The 18,585-nt window shown below is 34.1% G+C and overlaps 1 protein-coding gene across 1 annotated transcript in view; it reads right to left on the bottom strand.

Moving 5' to 3' along the window:
* Positions 1-433: 433 nt before the first annotated feature.
* LOC147070331 (uncharacterized) overlaps positions 434-18,585 on the bottom strand; it is a 31,773-nt gene continuing 13,621 nt past the window's right edge. The window contains exons 10-20 of the mRNA XM_085949949.1: positions 17,927-18,080; positions 13,107-13,111; positions 11,716-11,935; positions 10,369-10,532; positions 8,453-8,599; positions 7,875-8,080; positions 7,336-7,561; positions 4,290-4,511; positions 3,285-3,385; positions 1,651-1,819; positions 434-750 (exon numbers count right to left, since the gene is read on the bottom strand). Coding sequence (XP_085806075.1) covers positions 578-750; positions 1,651-1,819; positions 3,285-3,385; positions 4,290-4,511; positions 7,336-7,561; positions 7,875-8,080; positions 8,453-8,599; positions 10,369-10,532; positions 11,716-11,935; positions 13,107-13,111; positions 17,927-18,080 — 1,787 coding nt within the window. The 3' untranslated portion in view covers positions 434-577. The remainder of the gene's footprint in view (positions 751-1,650; positions 1,820-3,284; positions 3,386-4,289; positions 4,512-7,335; positions 7,562-7,874; positions 8,081-8,452; positions 8,600-10,368; positions 10,533-11,715; positions 11,936-13,106; positions 13,112-17,926; positions 18,081-18,585) is intronic.

The following is an 18,585-nucleotide window of genomic DNA, read 5'->3' as shown; positions in this document are numbered from 1 at the left end:
TTCAGTTGCGCATCTGTGGCTCCCTATCAATTCTATAGATATGTTTGTGACACCATATACTTAATGCAGTTCACCATTTTCTCATTTATTCTAAACAATGTTTTCAATGGTGCGAATACAGAAGATACAAATTTTTCTGTATTTACAATTCAACAATACCAAAAAAAATAATCAAAATAGGTTATATCTAGCAATATTAAATGTTGTAATAAAATATGTTCTTCTTCTTATTGTGCCATCCCCTAGCAGAGGTCGGCCACCATCAAGGCGATCTTATCTTTGTCGTCTGCTACCCGGAACAGTTCAGTGGAGCTGCACTCAGTACCACTGTACCAATCACGGAGGTTCTTAAGCTACGAAATGCGGCGCCGTCCTCTGCTACGCTTACTGTTGATCTTTCCTTGAATGACAAGTTGGGGAATGCTGTACTTTTGTCCTCTCATATATGAACTATCAAAATATGTACTATTCACTTCATTATAGTACTTAATCTCTTTTCTTACAACGTTATTTACACTAAAATATAATATTATCACAATATACAAATTAATATGTTAAGAATATTATAAATTTGGTATTATTTATTGTTCCTAGGTTTTAAGCCCAACCAAAAGCCATTCTCTGAGTGAAGAGTGAATGTGTTGGCGGCTAACTTGAGCGGAATGACTGTCTTTGGGGTGGTTATGATGTCAAAGTGCGAAAGCAAGAAAAACATAAGAGCTTTTGCTTCCATAACTGCAAATCGGGCACCTGTAGAAGAAAATAACAGTTAGAGATAACGTCTATTACAGTGGTGGCGAACCTATGGCACGCGGTAACGCGGCACCATAATAATAATAAATGACAGATCGCATTGTACAAAAAATAGCAGGCAAATACTCTTCAAGAATATGCATTATGTTTAATTTAATTGCATAGGTCGGTCCTCAGGGTTTATGTGTCACATAATATTATCGCACTAACCTCATCAGTTCAACCTCTAATGTTGTTCGATTTACAATGCTTGAGACCACTGTAGCGAGAGAATGCTTCATTTGATCAGAGCAATTCTAGTGTCAATTTGTGCGTACATAACCAAACTAATTAATACAATAACAAACAATATCATTTCTACCCATTAAAAATGACTGCACCAAATAAGAAAAAAAAACTTGGTGAAGCTAGTAGTAATTCTGGCAGACAGTTTCAAAATTGGCGGACTGAAATGTAAGTATGGCGTAATTGAAAAAAAAATGATAAAGCTATTTGTGTACTATGTTCTGTGAGTGGTATCAAGAACATAATTTTTTTAATAGGATTTTTAAAAACTATTTTTTCCCCATAACTGCATGGCACGTCAGACAGTTGAAAAATAATATTTGTTAAATTTTGGCATGCGTAGTAAAAAGGTTCGCCAACCCTGGTATATTACAATTAAGTTAGTAATGTTATTAAACTTAATTGATCACAAAGCAGATTGGTCCCGGTTGGTGTAAGTTGAAGTACCTCAGTTGAGGCGGAATGATAGCTTAGAGGTGAAAGCATTCACCCGGAAACTGAAAAACTTCGAATCCCACTCGGTCGAACCTTATTTTATACATTTTTTTCTAATACACATATTGTATGTTCTGACGTTTTTCGAAGGATGAATAATAATTCATAATTGCTTACCAATACAAATACGAGGACCAACGCCAAATGGAATGAAAGACAGAGGATGCATCAGCAGTTTGTTTTCGTCATTAAACCTTTCGGGGTCAAATTTAAACGGATCAGGATGGTGTTTGGCGTCGTGGTGGATCGAGTATACCGATATCCATATGTCATCGTTCTTATTAATCTGAAAAATATACAAAGCGAACCTATTTAGCAATCGGAACGGGAGATGTCTGTGAGGATACCGTCTTCACATTTTTAATGTCCACACGGATGTAGCGGAAATGGTGATAGGAAAACCTTTGTATTATTTAAAAAATGTGATGAAAATCCGAACGAAAATACGTGATGTGCAGCAAAATGGGTAGGAGATAGGTGAATTTATTTATGGAGTTCATGGAAGTAGTAACATAATCTAATTTAGAACAGCCCACATCATGCGTATGCTTGAGTAAAAAAGCCTTTTCACGCGAATCCTGTCACTAAAAAAGAAGCATTACTTATTGGTGAATAGGTTTACCTATGTACAGGAAATCCTCTTTTATTGCGACTTCGTTGAGTGTAAATTGTTAATTTTATTAAAATAATTTTACGTCCTACACTAGTTTTCATGTGCCAGGATTTATTATGATGAGTGGAATCACTGACATACGATCTTTCTCGCTCGCTCACATATAATTAAGTGCCGAGCCACACCGGGCGACTCTGGTCGCCAGACCAGTCGCCGAGACCAGACCGATGCATGCAGTTATATGGAGCATGCCACACCTGGTCGCCCAGTAGTCGCGCAAGTAATAAAGTCGGGCGATCAGTAAAATCACGTTCTTGCTCTCGGTCTGGTCTCGCAGTCTCGCTGGTCGGGCGACCGGTGGCGATGTATGAAATCATATAGTTATGTATTGAGTGCTGCCACACTGGGCGATTAGTCGCGAGCAGCTACGCCACGGAGAGGACATATTTTTTGCATAACTTGCGTGTACATTCATTATCAGCCATGGCGTTCGATACGGATATGTTCATTATAGAGATACAAACGGGACGTATAGACTTCCGTAGGATAGTATCTTGTTTGGTTAGGTCATTCTTGCACAGAGTCAATAATTAATCAAATGATGATATCGACATTCTAACGTAGTTGAAAAATTTGCCAGGGTATTTTCTTAAATCATCATACAACGTGATAAACACTCCAGACAGAAAGCGAGCTGCGATGAAAGGATGAGTTCAGATCCTTTTCTTCTTCTTTTTTTCCAAGAATCTTTTATGCCGCAAATACAGCACGAGTGCAACGTCTTCGATGTCCATCTTAAAAGTGAGCGCCGAGCGGATTATTGGCTGCCTCCAGGTTGCCACGCGCGGAGAAAACGTATTTTTTGCATAGTTGCGTAGGTACGTACATTCATTATTATTATTATTTATTGGCTGCCTCTCTGGTCGCCTGCAAGTCGCCCGAGTAAATCGCCCAGGAAGACCAGTTGCGCGACTGGTCTCGAGACCAGAGTCGCCCGGTGTGGCTCGGCTCTAAGTTACGAACGCAATGAAACAAAAGTTAGCCAATATATCTATTTTTGTTAGTTTATTATATTAATTTTATTTTATAGATAATATTATGATATATTTTGTTATTTTCTGTAATTTATAATAATTACCCGGTAAGTATTAGAAGTCGTATCATTCTGTGGTGGCAGGTCATAAGATTTCGAACAGACTCGCTCCAGTTGACTGTCTGGTGGCCACATTCTCAAACTTTCTGAAAAACAAAAACATTTAAGTTCTCTGGAACTATAGTTTCATACCATCTACAATTATTTATATTCTTATAACAATGAAAACAAATAAGTTTGACTGACAAAGTTTAGTGTGTACTATTTTTGTCGGATTTACACAGCCTACTTTTCCTCTTTGCCACTGGTATTGCGAGAGTGGCACAAGATTGTTGATGCTGTATGCATCTCAAGTGAACAGGTGTGCAATACCTTTGTATGTGGTGGGATTGTTGACTATAATTCTCCAAACACACATTACAGCGCAGTGTTTGGCGCTGTTTAATTGCAATCTGAAAAACTTTTTGCGACGATTCGTGACTATTGACGAAGCTTGGATTCACCACAGCTCGAGTCAAAACAGTGGACAAGTTATGGTGAAAGTGCATCGAAGAAGTCGAGGATTATTTTGTCGGTTAAGAACGTAATGATCATTGTTTTTTAGATTCTCAAGAAATCATTTGTTATTGGATTGTTTTGAATGACAAGTTGAAAGAAAAACACAAAAGATTCGAACACAAAAGAAGTTTCTTTCCATCGATCGTTGTTGCAATGGAAAAATTGCATGTATTGGGATTCGAATTTGTTTCTCATCATCATATACCCCCAAATTGGCACCGCGCAAATTCTTCCTGTTCATGAATTTAAAAATTAGTTTTGGATGTCATTGCTGCCAGTCAATTACATTTTTGAATTCAACAAAAACTATTTTTCAGACAGTATGAAAAATTTGCAAAACCATTGGACCGAATGGTTTGGATGACAGTTATGAAGTAAAATGAACGTCACATGATGTTAAGGTTTTATTATAATGTTGGTTAAAACCGATAAGTCTATGCATGTCTTGTAGGATAGAATGTCATGATAATTTACGATTGTGTACCACGGTACCTGATATAACCATGTCCATATATTTCATTTTGTTCAGTTCTCCGTAGCTCAATTTTCTTCCGGTGGTTGCGATCATATCGTCAATCTCATCTTGGAGTCTCTTCTGTATGTCAGGGTTCATAGCCAGCTCGTAAGCCGTGAAGCAGAGTAAAGTGGACGATGTGTCAAGGCCGGCTAGTACGAATGCAAGAGCCTGTGCAGTTAGGTCATCGTGACTCCATTCTGTAATAAAAGAGTTTTAAGTTTAGCTATGTGTGACAATCAATTTTTCATGCGTGCTCCCAGGATTAGAGCAGTGATGCGCAACCTTTTTATCAGTAGGGCCAGTTTGCGCATTTTTTTAATTGATTGTACAGGGTACAAATATTGGAGATGATGATATTATATTCTCTCCCAAGTCATGACATACGTATTATTATCATTACCAAGCATACTGTTTATTTATTAAGCTTCGAAGTCATGCGCATATAATATCGTCGGTGTTTTGTAAAAAGGGCGAATCAACCATTTTGGCGAAATCGAAATCGAGATTTTAATGAAAATACAATATGTACCCCACTAGCTTTGTTGTGTAAAAACGTCGAATTTTTTTTTTATCTCCACAGGAAAGTACTTAAAAACAATAATAAAATTACGAAATAAAAAGCCAATGTGACATATTAGGCCTTTTAAAATATTATATAATAATACCTATTATAATGACAGTATTCCTTCTAAGCTTTATTATAAACTTGTTAGATATTTATAATCATCTACAGGTAAAAAACAAATAAATGTCAAAAGTTAAAAATCCTCCTCCTGTAAAGTAGCATTTTGGTTAATTCGCCCTTTTTACAAAACAACGACGATATAAAGGTGAAGCTGAAAAAATGATTTTTAAGGCAAGGAGCTTTGGAGATCTGTCACTGCCACTCACGGAGATGCTCACTCTACTCAACTCAACTCTACTGGTTCCATAAATAAACAGAACATGAAGAAACAGAATGGTGACAGAACACCGTTAAACAGAACTATGACATTTCAGGAAATATATAACATTTAATATTGAAATTGTCGTATATCTATATGTTGTATAGATTTTTAATAAGACAAGTTTTCAATACACCGTAAAAAAATCAAATTATATAATTTCTGCATTCCTAATCACTGGAAAGCCTCAATTAAACGGGACTCAACTCGTTGTTGCCGGCAAGCTTAAGTATATCTCGTCTTAATCAATCTAATATGTTCAAAATGCTTAGATTAAAGATTAAATGACTAGGTACGAGGGTGGGTCAATAAGTCCTTAGAAAAGCCGACAGGTGGCGCGACTAGTACTGCAAGCGGTTTGTTTTCATGCAGCGGCACTACCGATTCAGTATGCTGCGAAGTTTCAATCAGATTGGTCGGGTTGTTGTGTGTTTCTCGTACATTTAAAAAAAAAATTTGCTTGTGGAAAATGGAAAAATGGAAAATTGAGTTTAGAGTTGTTATTAAACATTTTAATATAAAAGGGTTAACAGCAAAGGAAATAAAAAATGAGTTGGATTTAGTTCACGGCATATCTGCTCCTTCACTTGCAACTATTTATAACTGGTTAAATGAATTTCAACGTGGTCGTACATCAACAAAGGATGAACCACGCTCAGGACGTCCTGTAGAGGTGACTACACCAGAAATGATCAATAAAATCCACGATATGGTGTTAAGTGACCGAAGATTAAAGTTGAGTGAGATAATTGAGGTTACAGGGATCTCAAAAGGTAGCGTCATTTCTATTTTACATGACAAATTGGGCATGAAAAATATTTCTGCAAGATGGGTGCCGCGTTTGCTCACAGTCGACAATAAACGCAGTAGGGTGATGGCCTCTAAAGCCCTGTTGTCGCTCATGCAACGCAATCCGGATAAATTTTTTCGTCGCTTTGTGACTGTAGATGAAACATGGATACACCACTATACTCCCGAGACGAAAGAACAGTCAAAGCAGTGGATTGCGAAGGCAAACCATGTCCAAAGAAGACGAAAACCGTAAAATCAGCTGGTAAGGTTATGGCTACTGTATTTTGGGATGCACGTGAAATTATTTTCGTTGACTATTTGGAAAAAGGAAAAACAATAACAGGGGATTATTATGCATCTTTATTAGACCAGCTAAAAAACAAAATTGAAGAAAAACGGCCTCATTTAAACAGGAAAAAAATCCTCTTTCATCAGGACAATGCCCGTGTTCACACATGTTTACGATCAATGGCTAAAATTGAAGAATTGAAGTTCGAATTGGTCGACCACCCACCGTATTCGCCAGATTTAGCCCCCAGTGACTTTTTCCTTTTCCCAAACTTAAAAAAATGGCTAAGTGGACAACGTTTTTTTTCAAATGAAGAAGTCATCGATCGGACAAATGCTTATTTTGAGGACCTTCCGAAAACTTATTTTTCTGACGGTTTAAAAAAAATTGAGAAACATCTAACCAAGTGTATTGAGCTCCAAGGAAATTATGTTGAGAAATAAAAAAAAAATACAAAAATAAAACCTGTTTTAATGCTTTTTTCTAAGGAATTATGACCCACCCTCGTACCTACAACGAAATAATGGGTTAATAATATTGTAGATTTGTGCATGATTATCAAAATCAAGCAGGTATATTGAGGTTTTTACGCCGAATAACCAACATGCAGTGATTATAATTAATATATATTAAATATTTATTTATTGTATTTCTTTTATATACTTAAATTTTATAAGTATTTAATTAATAAATGGCTACAACAAAAATGAATGTTTTATTTTTCCACTGGCTGTTCTGTTTTGTCACTGTTCTGCTTCTTCATGTTCTGTTTTGTCATCGTTCTGTTTATTCATGTTCTGTTTTGTCCGGTTACCAACTCTACTACACTAAAGCTTAAACATTGAAAGTTATAATAAACAGATGAAAACATTTTACTATGTCTCATTGAAAATGTAGTCTATAACTGGTATTAGGATATAGTAGGATTATTTTCGCATATTTTGTTTAGTTAGTGGTTTGCAATAAATGATATGGCCACGGGTTTTGCATCCATACCTCTCTTGGTATACTCTTCCTTGGTGAAAGAGTCTTTATAGCGAGTAAAGTCGGTTTCCTCGGGTTGGTTGATGTCGTACGTGAGGGAGCCCTTCTTAGCCAGCATCAGCAGGTGAATCATGTCCTGCCGGACAGAGCCTGCCTTCTCTCGGCTCTCCATTGCGTCTCGGACGACATCACGGAAAAACTTCTTCACATTTTCTGGGAACAGTGTGATTCCGAAGAACTGGAATGTCAAAATTAATGGAAACAATATTAAACTTAGGTAGATTGAGATTATTCTTCAAGAAGCAGTTAATTTGTAAAAAGACAACCAGTCATACTTATTTGTTTTTATTGAAATAAGATAGTGTTGTTTAGTTTTTAAAATTCAATTAAACCCCACGCGTAAACCAAGCCAAGTATGAGTGACAAAAGTTAGTGTGCACTATTTATGTGGGATCTTAACACCTTACGTCCATCCTTCGCCACTGATTTATACATAATGTATATGGGTTCAAAATAACCCCTCGCCACTGGTATAAATAAATGTTGCCTACTTTCATTAACTTGGGGCAGGACGAATATCCAAAGAACTTGAGAAACTGCACTCCGCTGAAGTCGGTCGCTTTTCGACCCATCAGATAGAAGTCATTCTCTTTCTCCTGCAGCGAGTTCACTTTCACTCCAAACGCCGTCGAAGCGATCACATCGTTGGTGAACCTCGAGAAGACGTCCTTCATTTCTACCTGGACATATTCCTTACCTGCAATTAATTGATAATATTTAGAAAATTGTGCATTTTCACATTCATTAATATTATAATTCGATGAGTTGATAAAACAAAGTCCACCTATAATACTCATCTCACGTATGTGGAATGTATCAACATCCGAAGTGATTTGGTTGAACATTGTTATTGCCCTCCCAATTGGCATCACCAATGGCAGGTTAGATCTGCACCTTGACTTTAACTGATTTTGAAGACCAAAGTAGGACTGAACTTTTTTTGTTAAGCACATCCAATTGAAGAACAGTATTAATTGTTATCGTACCATACTTTTCAACAGCTTCTAGGAGTTGCCCATTAATTTTTATGTAAATAAATTCTTAAATATTGATAAACATGAATAGGTACCTGATGCATTCAGTTGTTTCAAGGCGTCATCCTTGAAGTATGTCGTAGTTTGTTCGGCACATTCCAATACAAATGGAAACATGTTCTTCATTTTGGATCCCGTGTAAGCGGGGCTCATGGCGATTCTCATTTCTCTCCATTTCTGACCTATGTATTTATTAAAATAATGTTAAATTAATACAGTAAAATACTATAACATTGCCTAAACTAGTGATGTACAAACTGCAACCCGTGGGCCGCATGCGGCCCAAAATAACAAATACTTCATTACCAATTTTTTCATTGAATACGACAAAATTCTTATTTCCTAGACTAAATTCTATCATGCAAATACATATATACGCAATGCAGAGTGAAAAGGGATTGGCGTAGCTGATATGTAACTATTAAATTAAAAGTAGTCTACTGGTCCAGTATAATATAATCATTATTCATCATCACTTCATCAATCACTATTATCCACTGCGGCCTGCGAAAAATTAGAAAATGGATTAATAATTCCTTCTTTCAAATAGGTTGTGCATCACTGGCACAATTAGTCAAATATCAATGTGATCAAATCTTCCTAGGATTGAACATGGTTAAAAAATATATGATATATCAGTGACAAGGGGTGGAGGTAGGATGTTAAGATCTGACATAAATAGTGCACACTATATTTTGTCAGTCAAACGTATTGGTTTTCATTGAATTAAGACTACAATGTGTAGATAGTGTGTGATAGTTTTTAAAATTCAATTAAATTTTGCCTAATCCAAGCCATAGTAGATAATAGTCAAAAAATAATCATTTATCTATAAAATATCTAAAATTATACCATTAAAGCAAACATAATTTAAAATATTTTATAGATGGAAGATTTTTTTATCAATTATGGTTTAGTATAAACAGGGCTTAATGAATTTAAAAAAACTAACCTGCACTATCTGTAATATTATGTATTCTTAATTTAACTTTATTTAATTAAACAAATAAGTATGACTAACAAAGTTTAGTGTGCACTATTTATGTCGAATCTTAACAGCCTATTTCCACCCTTCGCGACTGATATATAATTATAAGCTCTTATTACTATTATGATTCAGTGGATTCAGGCTCGTCGCGTAAGTAGATGTATCCCTTACCGGGAATCGTACCCGGATCCCCCAGATGAGAAAGAAGTCCCATTAGCATTGGACTATGAGGGTCGCTTTGAAGATATATTATGGTATCTATTCATTTTAAAACTATTATAATAGGTAATAATATGTTTCTTAATCTGTTGATATGTAGTGTTCGATGTGTGGATTATCACTTTGGGAGTCGTCGATGTATCGTAGGTTATGGTGTTGAGGATGATGATGAAGAAGTCGAAGATGTATGCAGGAGTGAATTTTATTCGGCGTAGCGGTTGGTATAATAGTATGTTACAGCAGTTATGCTACAATACTAAACTTATGATAGGTACGGATCCGAGGTCCGCATCTCGGTACAATCAGATGTTGGGCGAAGCGATATATATACTGCAATGGTAACAGACTGGAAACGTATATTCGAGTGACATTTTTATAAATCATTATTCGTAATTTATACAGTCAAAGGTAATACCTAAACATTATATTCCAGTACATAATTATATTGAACGAGTCAGCGGTTTAAATACGAGTAGCTGTGAATTTTATTTATTATTACAGTCATAATATAATATGATACTATGGGAATGGATATAAGACTAATTTTCCATTGCGAATATCGCCAATCAATCTGCTGACACAGGTAAATAGTTGTTTACCGGTATATGAGTCGCTGGGAATTTATTATTGCGGTTGAATAATTTGATACATTAAAAATAGATATTTGATCAATAATATACTGACAGCTACAGATATAATATAATACTGTCCATTATTATTACAAACTAATGTAAACTTCCTTACCTTTCAAAAAGAATAGATTCTTCCCGAAGAGCGGATCGGCATCTTCATCCATGAATACTTTGTGATCAAGGAAATGATCAAAGTCTTTGACCGTGATTTTCTTCACCAGATCCAAATCCTTGATGATAACAGACGGAGTATTGAATGCATAGAATCCAACATACCTGAAAAAATATCATTATTATAATCTATTTGCTATAATAAGTCAAGTAACTAAATCTAACACGCTGTCACCGTCTTCGATGAGATTATCGATGGCCTAATGTTAATATCCCGTGACTTTATACAAATTGTGCAGGAAGCTAAAAAAACTAAATATTTAATATCCCGTATCTGACTGTTAATGGTTTACACATGTTGTAACTAGATAGCGTGCCAATAACCTTAAAATATAATAATTTTAAAAACTAACCAACACAATCTGTAAATTGTAGTCTTATTTCAATGTAAACAAATACGTATGACTGAAAAAGTTTAATGTGCACTAGAGGTGAGTTGGAAATACTGTCACCAGTTTGTGTACTCAAGTTTCGGATGAAACTACCCATACTCAGTATGTGTGGCTCAATAAACTTATTCCAAAAAACTTGTAACGATATCATCGCGAGTCGCTCGCCAGCTGGTAGACTTTCAACAATATTGACATTAAATGCGCGGGAGCGAGGTAGCACTTGATTATAGGTATATTTTAATTTATTAGTCTATTGTGTTCGAATGTATGATAATAATTATAGGTCATAAATTTTGTGTCGCAGCACAGTGGTGAGATGACGCATAGGCTTAGGCTTGTTATATGACCGCTCAAAACATGTTTAAAATTTAAAAAAAAATCACTGTTATTAATTTTTGTTAACAAGAATATTGTAACCTAACAGAAAAACAACTCATAAATTTAAAATGTGTTTAAAATTTTATAATAAATGAGACTATTTGACAAGCGGAGCTCAGGGTATTTTTAGCGATTCTATTGAAGTCGATACACAGCCTGAGTTCCCTGAGCCGATACGTATTTCAAATACTAATATGGAGTTGGTTTTAGTTTCAGTTGAGTATGAAACTTTTGTCGCATACGCACGCCAAACGCTCTATATAGTATTCCAAATACTAGGTAGTATTTTGGAACAAGTTTCTATACTAAGTATTTTTTTATACTGGTAGTAAGTATATTTCTCCTATCTTCTCTCTTATCTTCAAAATCAACCAGTTTTCCCATCTCTAATGTGCACTATTTATGGCGGATCTTAACAGCCTACCTCCACCCTTTGCCACTGATGTTTAGACTACATTTATAATATAGAAGAAGATTTCTTCAACATCTTTATTTATTATCGATCAATGGTCACTTACTTTTCATTCGGATGTTGACTGTACGCCCTATAAACGGCTTGTAGAATATGTTCTTTACTGAAGAAGACGTTTATCATGTTGCCAAAAATCGGATAAGCATTCTTGGCACTGATGATGCCATGTCTCATGAAGTGGCCATTGAGATGATTAGCGTACCACAGCACAAGTCCAAGAAGTGTGAGGACGAGGATCACAAAGTCCCAATATCCGAACACCATGGCTAAAAATAATGAACTTCATATTAAGGGCGGACGTGCTCAGCGTAGGTCAAAATGGAACTTTTATTGTATTTTCAATGCATGATCCTGGACATTCCTTAAACGTTGTAGATAATCTATTTGTATAATTTTGGAGCCTTATTATCCTTAATATTTATTTCAAACATTTGATGACTGCATAAAGTATTTTTATTACATAAAATAGTCTTCTTTTAAACCTCTCGCTCTAATGTTTTAGAATATATGTAGTCATATTTCAGTACATACATGAGCAGTGGTGTTAAGATTTTTTACTTTTATTAATTTTTAAACGCATTTATAAAACCATCAGTATAATTTATGTCGACATTATTATAGTAAAATATTTACGATAAAAAATTATATTTATAATCTCTGTGATCCCAAATTTGACAAGAATTAGGCATTTTATTATTCAAAAAATGGGCAAGATTAGATTAGACATTTGAAGATAATTCTAAAGATATTAATTATAAGCTATGTCTTTGATCATTCAAGTGTGATAAACATCCTACGAATAATGATTGCTTTATAATAATTATTGACCTAAGAATAAGGTAGTGTTTTTTTGAAATACACAATTTATTTTGGCATTCCCCAGTGGTTAAGCTACAACATACGGCCGTAGCCATAAATTTACAAACTAAAACTGAAGTAGGGAGTAAGATCATGTTAACGCGCGTGTTTGAACATGAACACCCCCCTTTAACTATTACTAATAATTAATGATGATTAAAAAAATAGTTTCTTAAATTACTTATTCGTAAGTGTAAATAAGTTAAGACTAAAATTTGGATATCCTGATGATGCTTGTGAATGAAACCACTCGCCAATAATAATAAAATTTGAGAAATACTCAGTTGCATGACTGTTGGTATATTTTGTCGTAATAAGGTAGGGTGCAGGTGATTAAATTAGTGAAGCACATTGATTGGAATCCGATGGATGCAGGTTCGAATCCTTAACACAGAAAAATTGTTGGGGGTCCATTTCGAAAAATCAATAATAATAAATTTAAGTATTACTGATTTTTAAGGTGGCAGAAGGCGGCGGAGTTAACCAATTCTAGCAAGTATCGTGAATCGTTCAATCGTGAACTCCCGCACTTTTCAGGTACGTTCCCCATACCCAGTACTCTGTACTAGCGATAAATACCTGGCCTGCGGGTATCGAACGTTATCGTTAGGTTATCAAATGCGCGTGGACTAGCGGTGATAGTTATTTGAATCATTCGTATCCATATAATTTGAAAATAAGTCCCTGTTACAGATTTCTATCAATATAATTTGAAATATTAAATTGTATGTATGATTTTTAATTAACAAGCGGCTTACGTGGCGTCTGGTAAAAGTGGTAATGTTTTGATGGGTATAGTTGTTATAGCGCCTGTACACGTCCATGGATTTACTTGCAGCAATAGTGTGTATTTCAAACTATCGCGATAAAGCTGTTTACATGTAAAAGTGCTGACTGTCTCTCCAATCTCATTCTTCAAGATTAAGCAAGACGCGATGTTGTTATTTTATAGTATTATTTCATAGTTTTTTATCGGTAGGTTCACCACTATTGTTTTACTGTGCAGGCGCAGATATCGAACAAATCCCAACTGTCGCGTGAAAATTCAGCTTCTGAACTTTTTGATTCATGTATGCAATCTTGCAACTTGCATGATAATACATTTTCACACATGCATTTTCTTGTTATTGCCGTGATAATACGTACCGTCAGCAGTAAATCCATGCACGTGTAAATGGGGCATTATGATATGATAAACAGGACTTTTAGAACGTTTTAAAATAAAGTTCTTTATTATATTATTGGATAGGTAATTATTTATTTATATTCTGTATCTATAAAACAAAAATTGTCCGACATTTATATATATTACATAATATTATGTAGGTCATTTTAAATATTATAATGTTAATTAATAAATTACTCAAAAATTACTTACCTCAAATTTTAATCAAATTATATACCTCTACACTTTGTATAGCTGTCAAATGACAACTGAAGTCACCAGTCTGTTACCAGCCATTTCATAATAATATGTAATTAAAATATTTCCAATGGGAATACCTAACCGAATGAGACGTTTACATAAGTGTTGTATTTTAATGAGAAATTAATAAATGCTATCTCGGCGTTTACCTAAACAATGAAATGTCTTAAGGGGGGACATGCTCGTCGAAGGTCAAAATTGAGTTTTTATTGTATTTTCAAACCATGATCCTGGACACTCCTTAAACGTTGTAGATAATCTATTTATATAATTTTGAAGCCTTATTATCCTTTATAGTTATTTTAAACATTTGATGACTGCATAAAGTATTTTTGTTACATAAAATAGTGTTCTTTTAAACCTCTCGCTCTAATGTTTTAGAATATAGTCATATTTCGGTACATAACTGTGCAGTGGTGTTATGATTTTTTACATTTATTAATTTTTAAACGCATTTATAAAACCATTAGTATAATTTATTACGAGATAATTTTTGTAAAATATTCACGATAAAAAATTATATTGATAATCTCTGTGATCCCAAATTTGACAAGAATTAGGCATTTTATTATTCAAAAACTCAATTTTCACCTTCGACGAGCATGTACCCCCTTAAGTATTTATTTTATTACAGAGAGGTATCTACACTAGCAACAGTTTTCTAATCAAAAAGCAAATATTTCTGTCTGGCAAACAAGTTTTAATAATACAGTGCAGTGTTATTACAGTGTTGTACAGTTAATTTTTGTCATTTTTTCATCGAGTGCACTATCGATTGTTTATTATCATTTTTACAACGTTTTTATTAGCTCGTATTTTTATTTGTCCGGTACAAATCTTGCAATCGATTTTTAACTAACTTCCCGACTAGCTAGACATTTGAAACTTTTAGAATACATCAGAACACGATGCCAATGCATTCTTTTAATACTTTTAGCCATCTTTAAGTGGAATTGAATTCGTTTTCAGTTAATTCTGTTTTGTATGAAAAGTTATTTCGGAAGAAATCCGTAATCCAATCCACTATTATTAGTTGCTAAGTGGGTGGTCCTAGCTACTAAATTATTAATATATACGTGCGTTACTATGGAAATCAAAATGACATTTCAGTATTCTATATTTGTTTGTTTTTTATTTACTTCATATCAAGTACAAGTTTGAGCATATTGAGCATAATAATTCAACAGAAAATTTAAACACGTTGTATATAAAAAGTTCTTTTTACCTTGTAATTATTTGTGTTCCCTTTCCTTTACTGAATTCTTAAACATTGTTCTTTTTCTTATTTCTCTTTTCTTAGTAAAAAACAATATCTTCAACTTCAGGGTTATTAATTTGGATATATACTTCAACATTATTTGATTGGTTTGAATGCCGTCTAGTTTAGGATCGTTACTTCTGAGGTATTTTCATTTATGCAGATATTTGTCAGAACTAATAATGTTAACAATGTCAACAGTCGTTTTTATCACTTAAAAATCATGGTTATTTACTGATAATAAATTGCACGCTATGCTTAATATCTTCCATTTTCTACTTTGTAAATACCTACATTCTCAAAACAAAATGATCAAATTATTGTTATTAATCTGATCAAATATTACAATAGGTACTGAACATAACTAGGTAATATATAATAACCTATAACTTATACATATAATAGTTTATGTAAAAATATAGAATGAGACCTCCTTCAATATGTTTTATAGATAAACATTCTGCTCATTACATTTATGATTATAAATTTCATGTTAACAATAGATACATTCATACCTACGGAAATTTTGAGGTTATAATTGTTGGCTACGTAAAATGACAAAATATTTACTTACTGTGCATAAATCAGCCAAAGCCAAGTAATTGAACAAATTGTACAAAGTAACAAATATAACATATTATGACTGCAATTGTCTTCAAAAACACACCAAATACAAGGTTAAAAAATCACTAAGTTGACACTGGAACTGTCAAATGTGTCAGATACGGCTGCTGCAGTCACGGAATAACAATCAACTATAACAACAATACTAAGCATTATGGCCGTAACTACAGCGATACTAGGCCATTCTGGGCGTAAGTCCGAAAAACTAAAGGATATTAGCCGTATCTATGTTAGATACGGCTAATATCCTTTAGTAAATGATAGTTACAACCGAATCCCTTAGTATTTATCTAGTTATTTTCTCAAACTCCGTAGATACGGCTATTAAAAACCTCGATTTCTCCATAACTATAACAGTTACGGTTTGGATTTATTTACCGTTCTTATACAAAAACTCTTGCAAAATCTAAATATCTAAAAACATGAAAATACCTAAATACGTCAGTTTACGGCCTCTGTGCTTAGTACGGCAGTACTGATGACTGAATTAATCAAAAACAAAGTTTGCTTCTGAAAAAAAAAATCCCGGATAAAGGCAATAATTAATATTTTAATTTATATGCATTATAATATTTGATATTTTTAAAAAATATTTAGTTTACTAATTGCTTAATATTTGAATGAGTCATGTAACTAAATATTTTCATAATTCTGGTACATGGGAGATAGGTAATGAATATTACAATGTATTTTCCTATTTGGTATTCTCAGGTTGGTATGAAAATTTTCCCAAAAGTTAAGTATCTCTTATCATTGTTATCATGTTCAAATATATTTGCTTAAGCATTAAAATGTATTTCGCTAACACAATTTTTTATTTTGACACAATTACTTAGTAGATATTTTATCTTGAAGTTTTATTAAGAGAATTAATTTTCTTTTGAATATCTAAATGATAGTAAGTAGGTACATTAACCATTATAACGATGCATCGGCAGGGTTTGTAAGTTGATACATTGTGGTGATTGAGATTTAAATTGATCTAAAACAGCGCCCTTCATTTTCGTGTCCGGAAACTTATATGTATGCAGCTCGCCGTATCACACTTTACCATGAAATGTTGTATCGGAAATATATGTCCGTATATTAAAGACCGTCCAACATCTTTGGGTCGTATAGTACTGACATAAAATTCATGTCTAAATCAAACACGGTTCTTGTCGGTTTATAGGAAGCTGCGGCAAACAAATTTAGGAATTAGCCGATATACTGGATTATTTGTTAGGTTAGGTTAGCTTAGGTTAGGTTACGTTTGGTTTTCATTCTTGAATTCATGAATTTTGCCTAACTCAGAGACGACCGTATAGTATACAGTCATATCTTTCCGACAAGAAAGTTCACGGCAAACTGTGTTACGGTGAAATGTAATATGTACAATAATTTACATGTAACCCATCCTCACAGCCTAACAACTGTAGAAAATAACACCTTCGCCCAGGTGAAGGGCGAGCGTCCTTTTCTCTGAAATACTAGAGTCCGTCTGGTCGGCACACTCTTACTGATCTTGTGATGTTTCGTTAAAAATAAAAATGTAGACAGCTGAATTAGATTTCATGGTTTACGGACCTAGGTTCGCTAAAAGACGCTACAGATCTTGGGCTTCGTCTTACGTACTTCCCGGGTCTTTTCGGATGTCACTGTATAAAAAATCCTTTATAATTCCTTAGTTGGAAGCCGGCTTGAGAGTGGGTCGATTGTTTGGGCCCCGTATCAGTTGAAATATGACCTTATGGTGAAGCTAGTTCAAAATAAATTTTTGAGACTCTTTTATTTTAGGTTATATGGATCAACCCCCCCATCAAGTCTATACATATGTTTGTGGCGCCGTATGCCATTTCAAATTATAAATTCAATGGTGCTAATACAAGAGATATATTTTTTTTTTATTTACAATTTAACAATACCAAAAACATTCATCTAAATAAGTTATAATATAATATACCAAGCAATACTGAAATCACTATTAAATGTTGTAATAAAATTCTTCAATCTCTTTCCTAGCAACGTTATTTAAGGTTTTTATCACAATATACAATAATTATTAGGTATCTTAAGAATTTATAGATTTGGTATTAATTATTGTTCCTAGGCTTTAAGCCCAACCAAAAGCCATTCTCTGAGTGAAGAGTAAATCTGTTGGCGGCTAACTTGAGCGGGATGACTGTCTTTGGAGTAGTTATGATGTCGAAATGCGAAAGCAAGAAAAACATCAGGGCTTTTGCTTCCATAACTGCAAACCGAGCACCTGTAGATGAAAATATAATATCATTTACCTTGATTGATCACAAAGCATATTGTTTCATGATTGGTGTAATTTGAAGTACCTCAGTTGAGACCGTGTCCGGAAACTTATACGTATACAGTTTGCTGTATCACACTTCACCGTGAAATGTTACCTATATATCGGAAATATATCGTCACTGTTCTGGCAGAAGACACTAATTCGAAAAAATGACATATTGAGTTAGTTATACCAAAATGTTCCTTATTTCAAACTTTACCGTCTGGAAACCTTCTTAATAAATAAACAGTCTTTATTTTAAAGTCATCCTTTTTACGATTACTTAATAAACTCACATGATAGACCATTTCAAACATTTTAACAACTTCAAAGTCAAATTACTCAAAACTAGTATTCTCCAGTTAGTGTGTTCTGCCAGAACAGAGACGATATGGCCATAGATCGTCCAACCTCTTTGGGTCGTATAGTACAGACATAAAATTGATGTCTAAATAAAACACAGTTCTTG

Source organism: Rhyacophila brunnea, unplaced genomic scaffold (genome assembly GCF_057557595.1).
Source record: "Rhyacophila brunnea isolate RB1 unplaced genomic scaffold, BYU_Rbru_1.0 scaffold_22, whole genome shotgun sequence".
In the NCBI taxonomy this organism is placed as follows: Eukaryota; Metazoa; Arthropoda; class Insecta; order Trichoptera; family Rhyacophilidae; genus Rhyacophila; species Rhyacophila brunnea.
The sequence above is the reverse complement of the archived record's forward strand: the minus strand, read 5'-3'. Positions and strand labels throughout refer to the sequence as shown.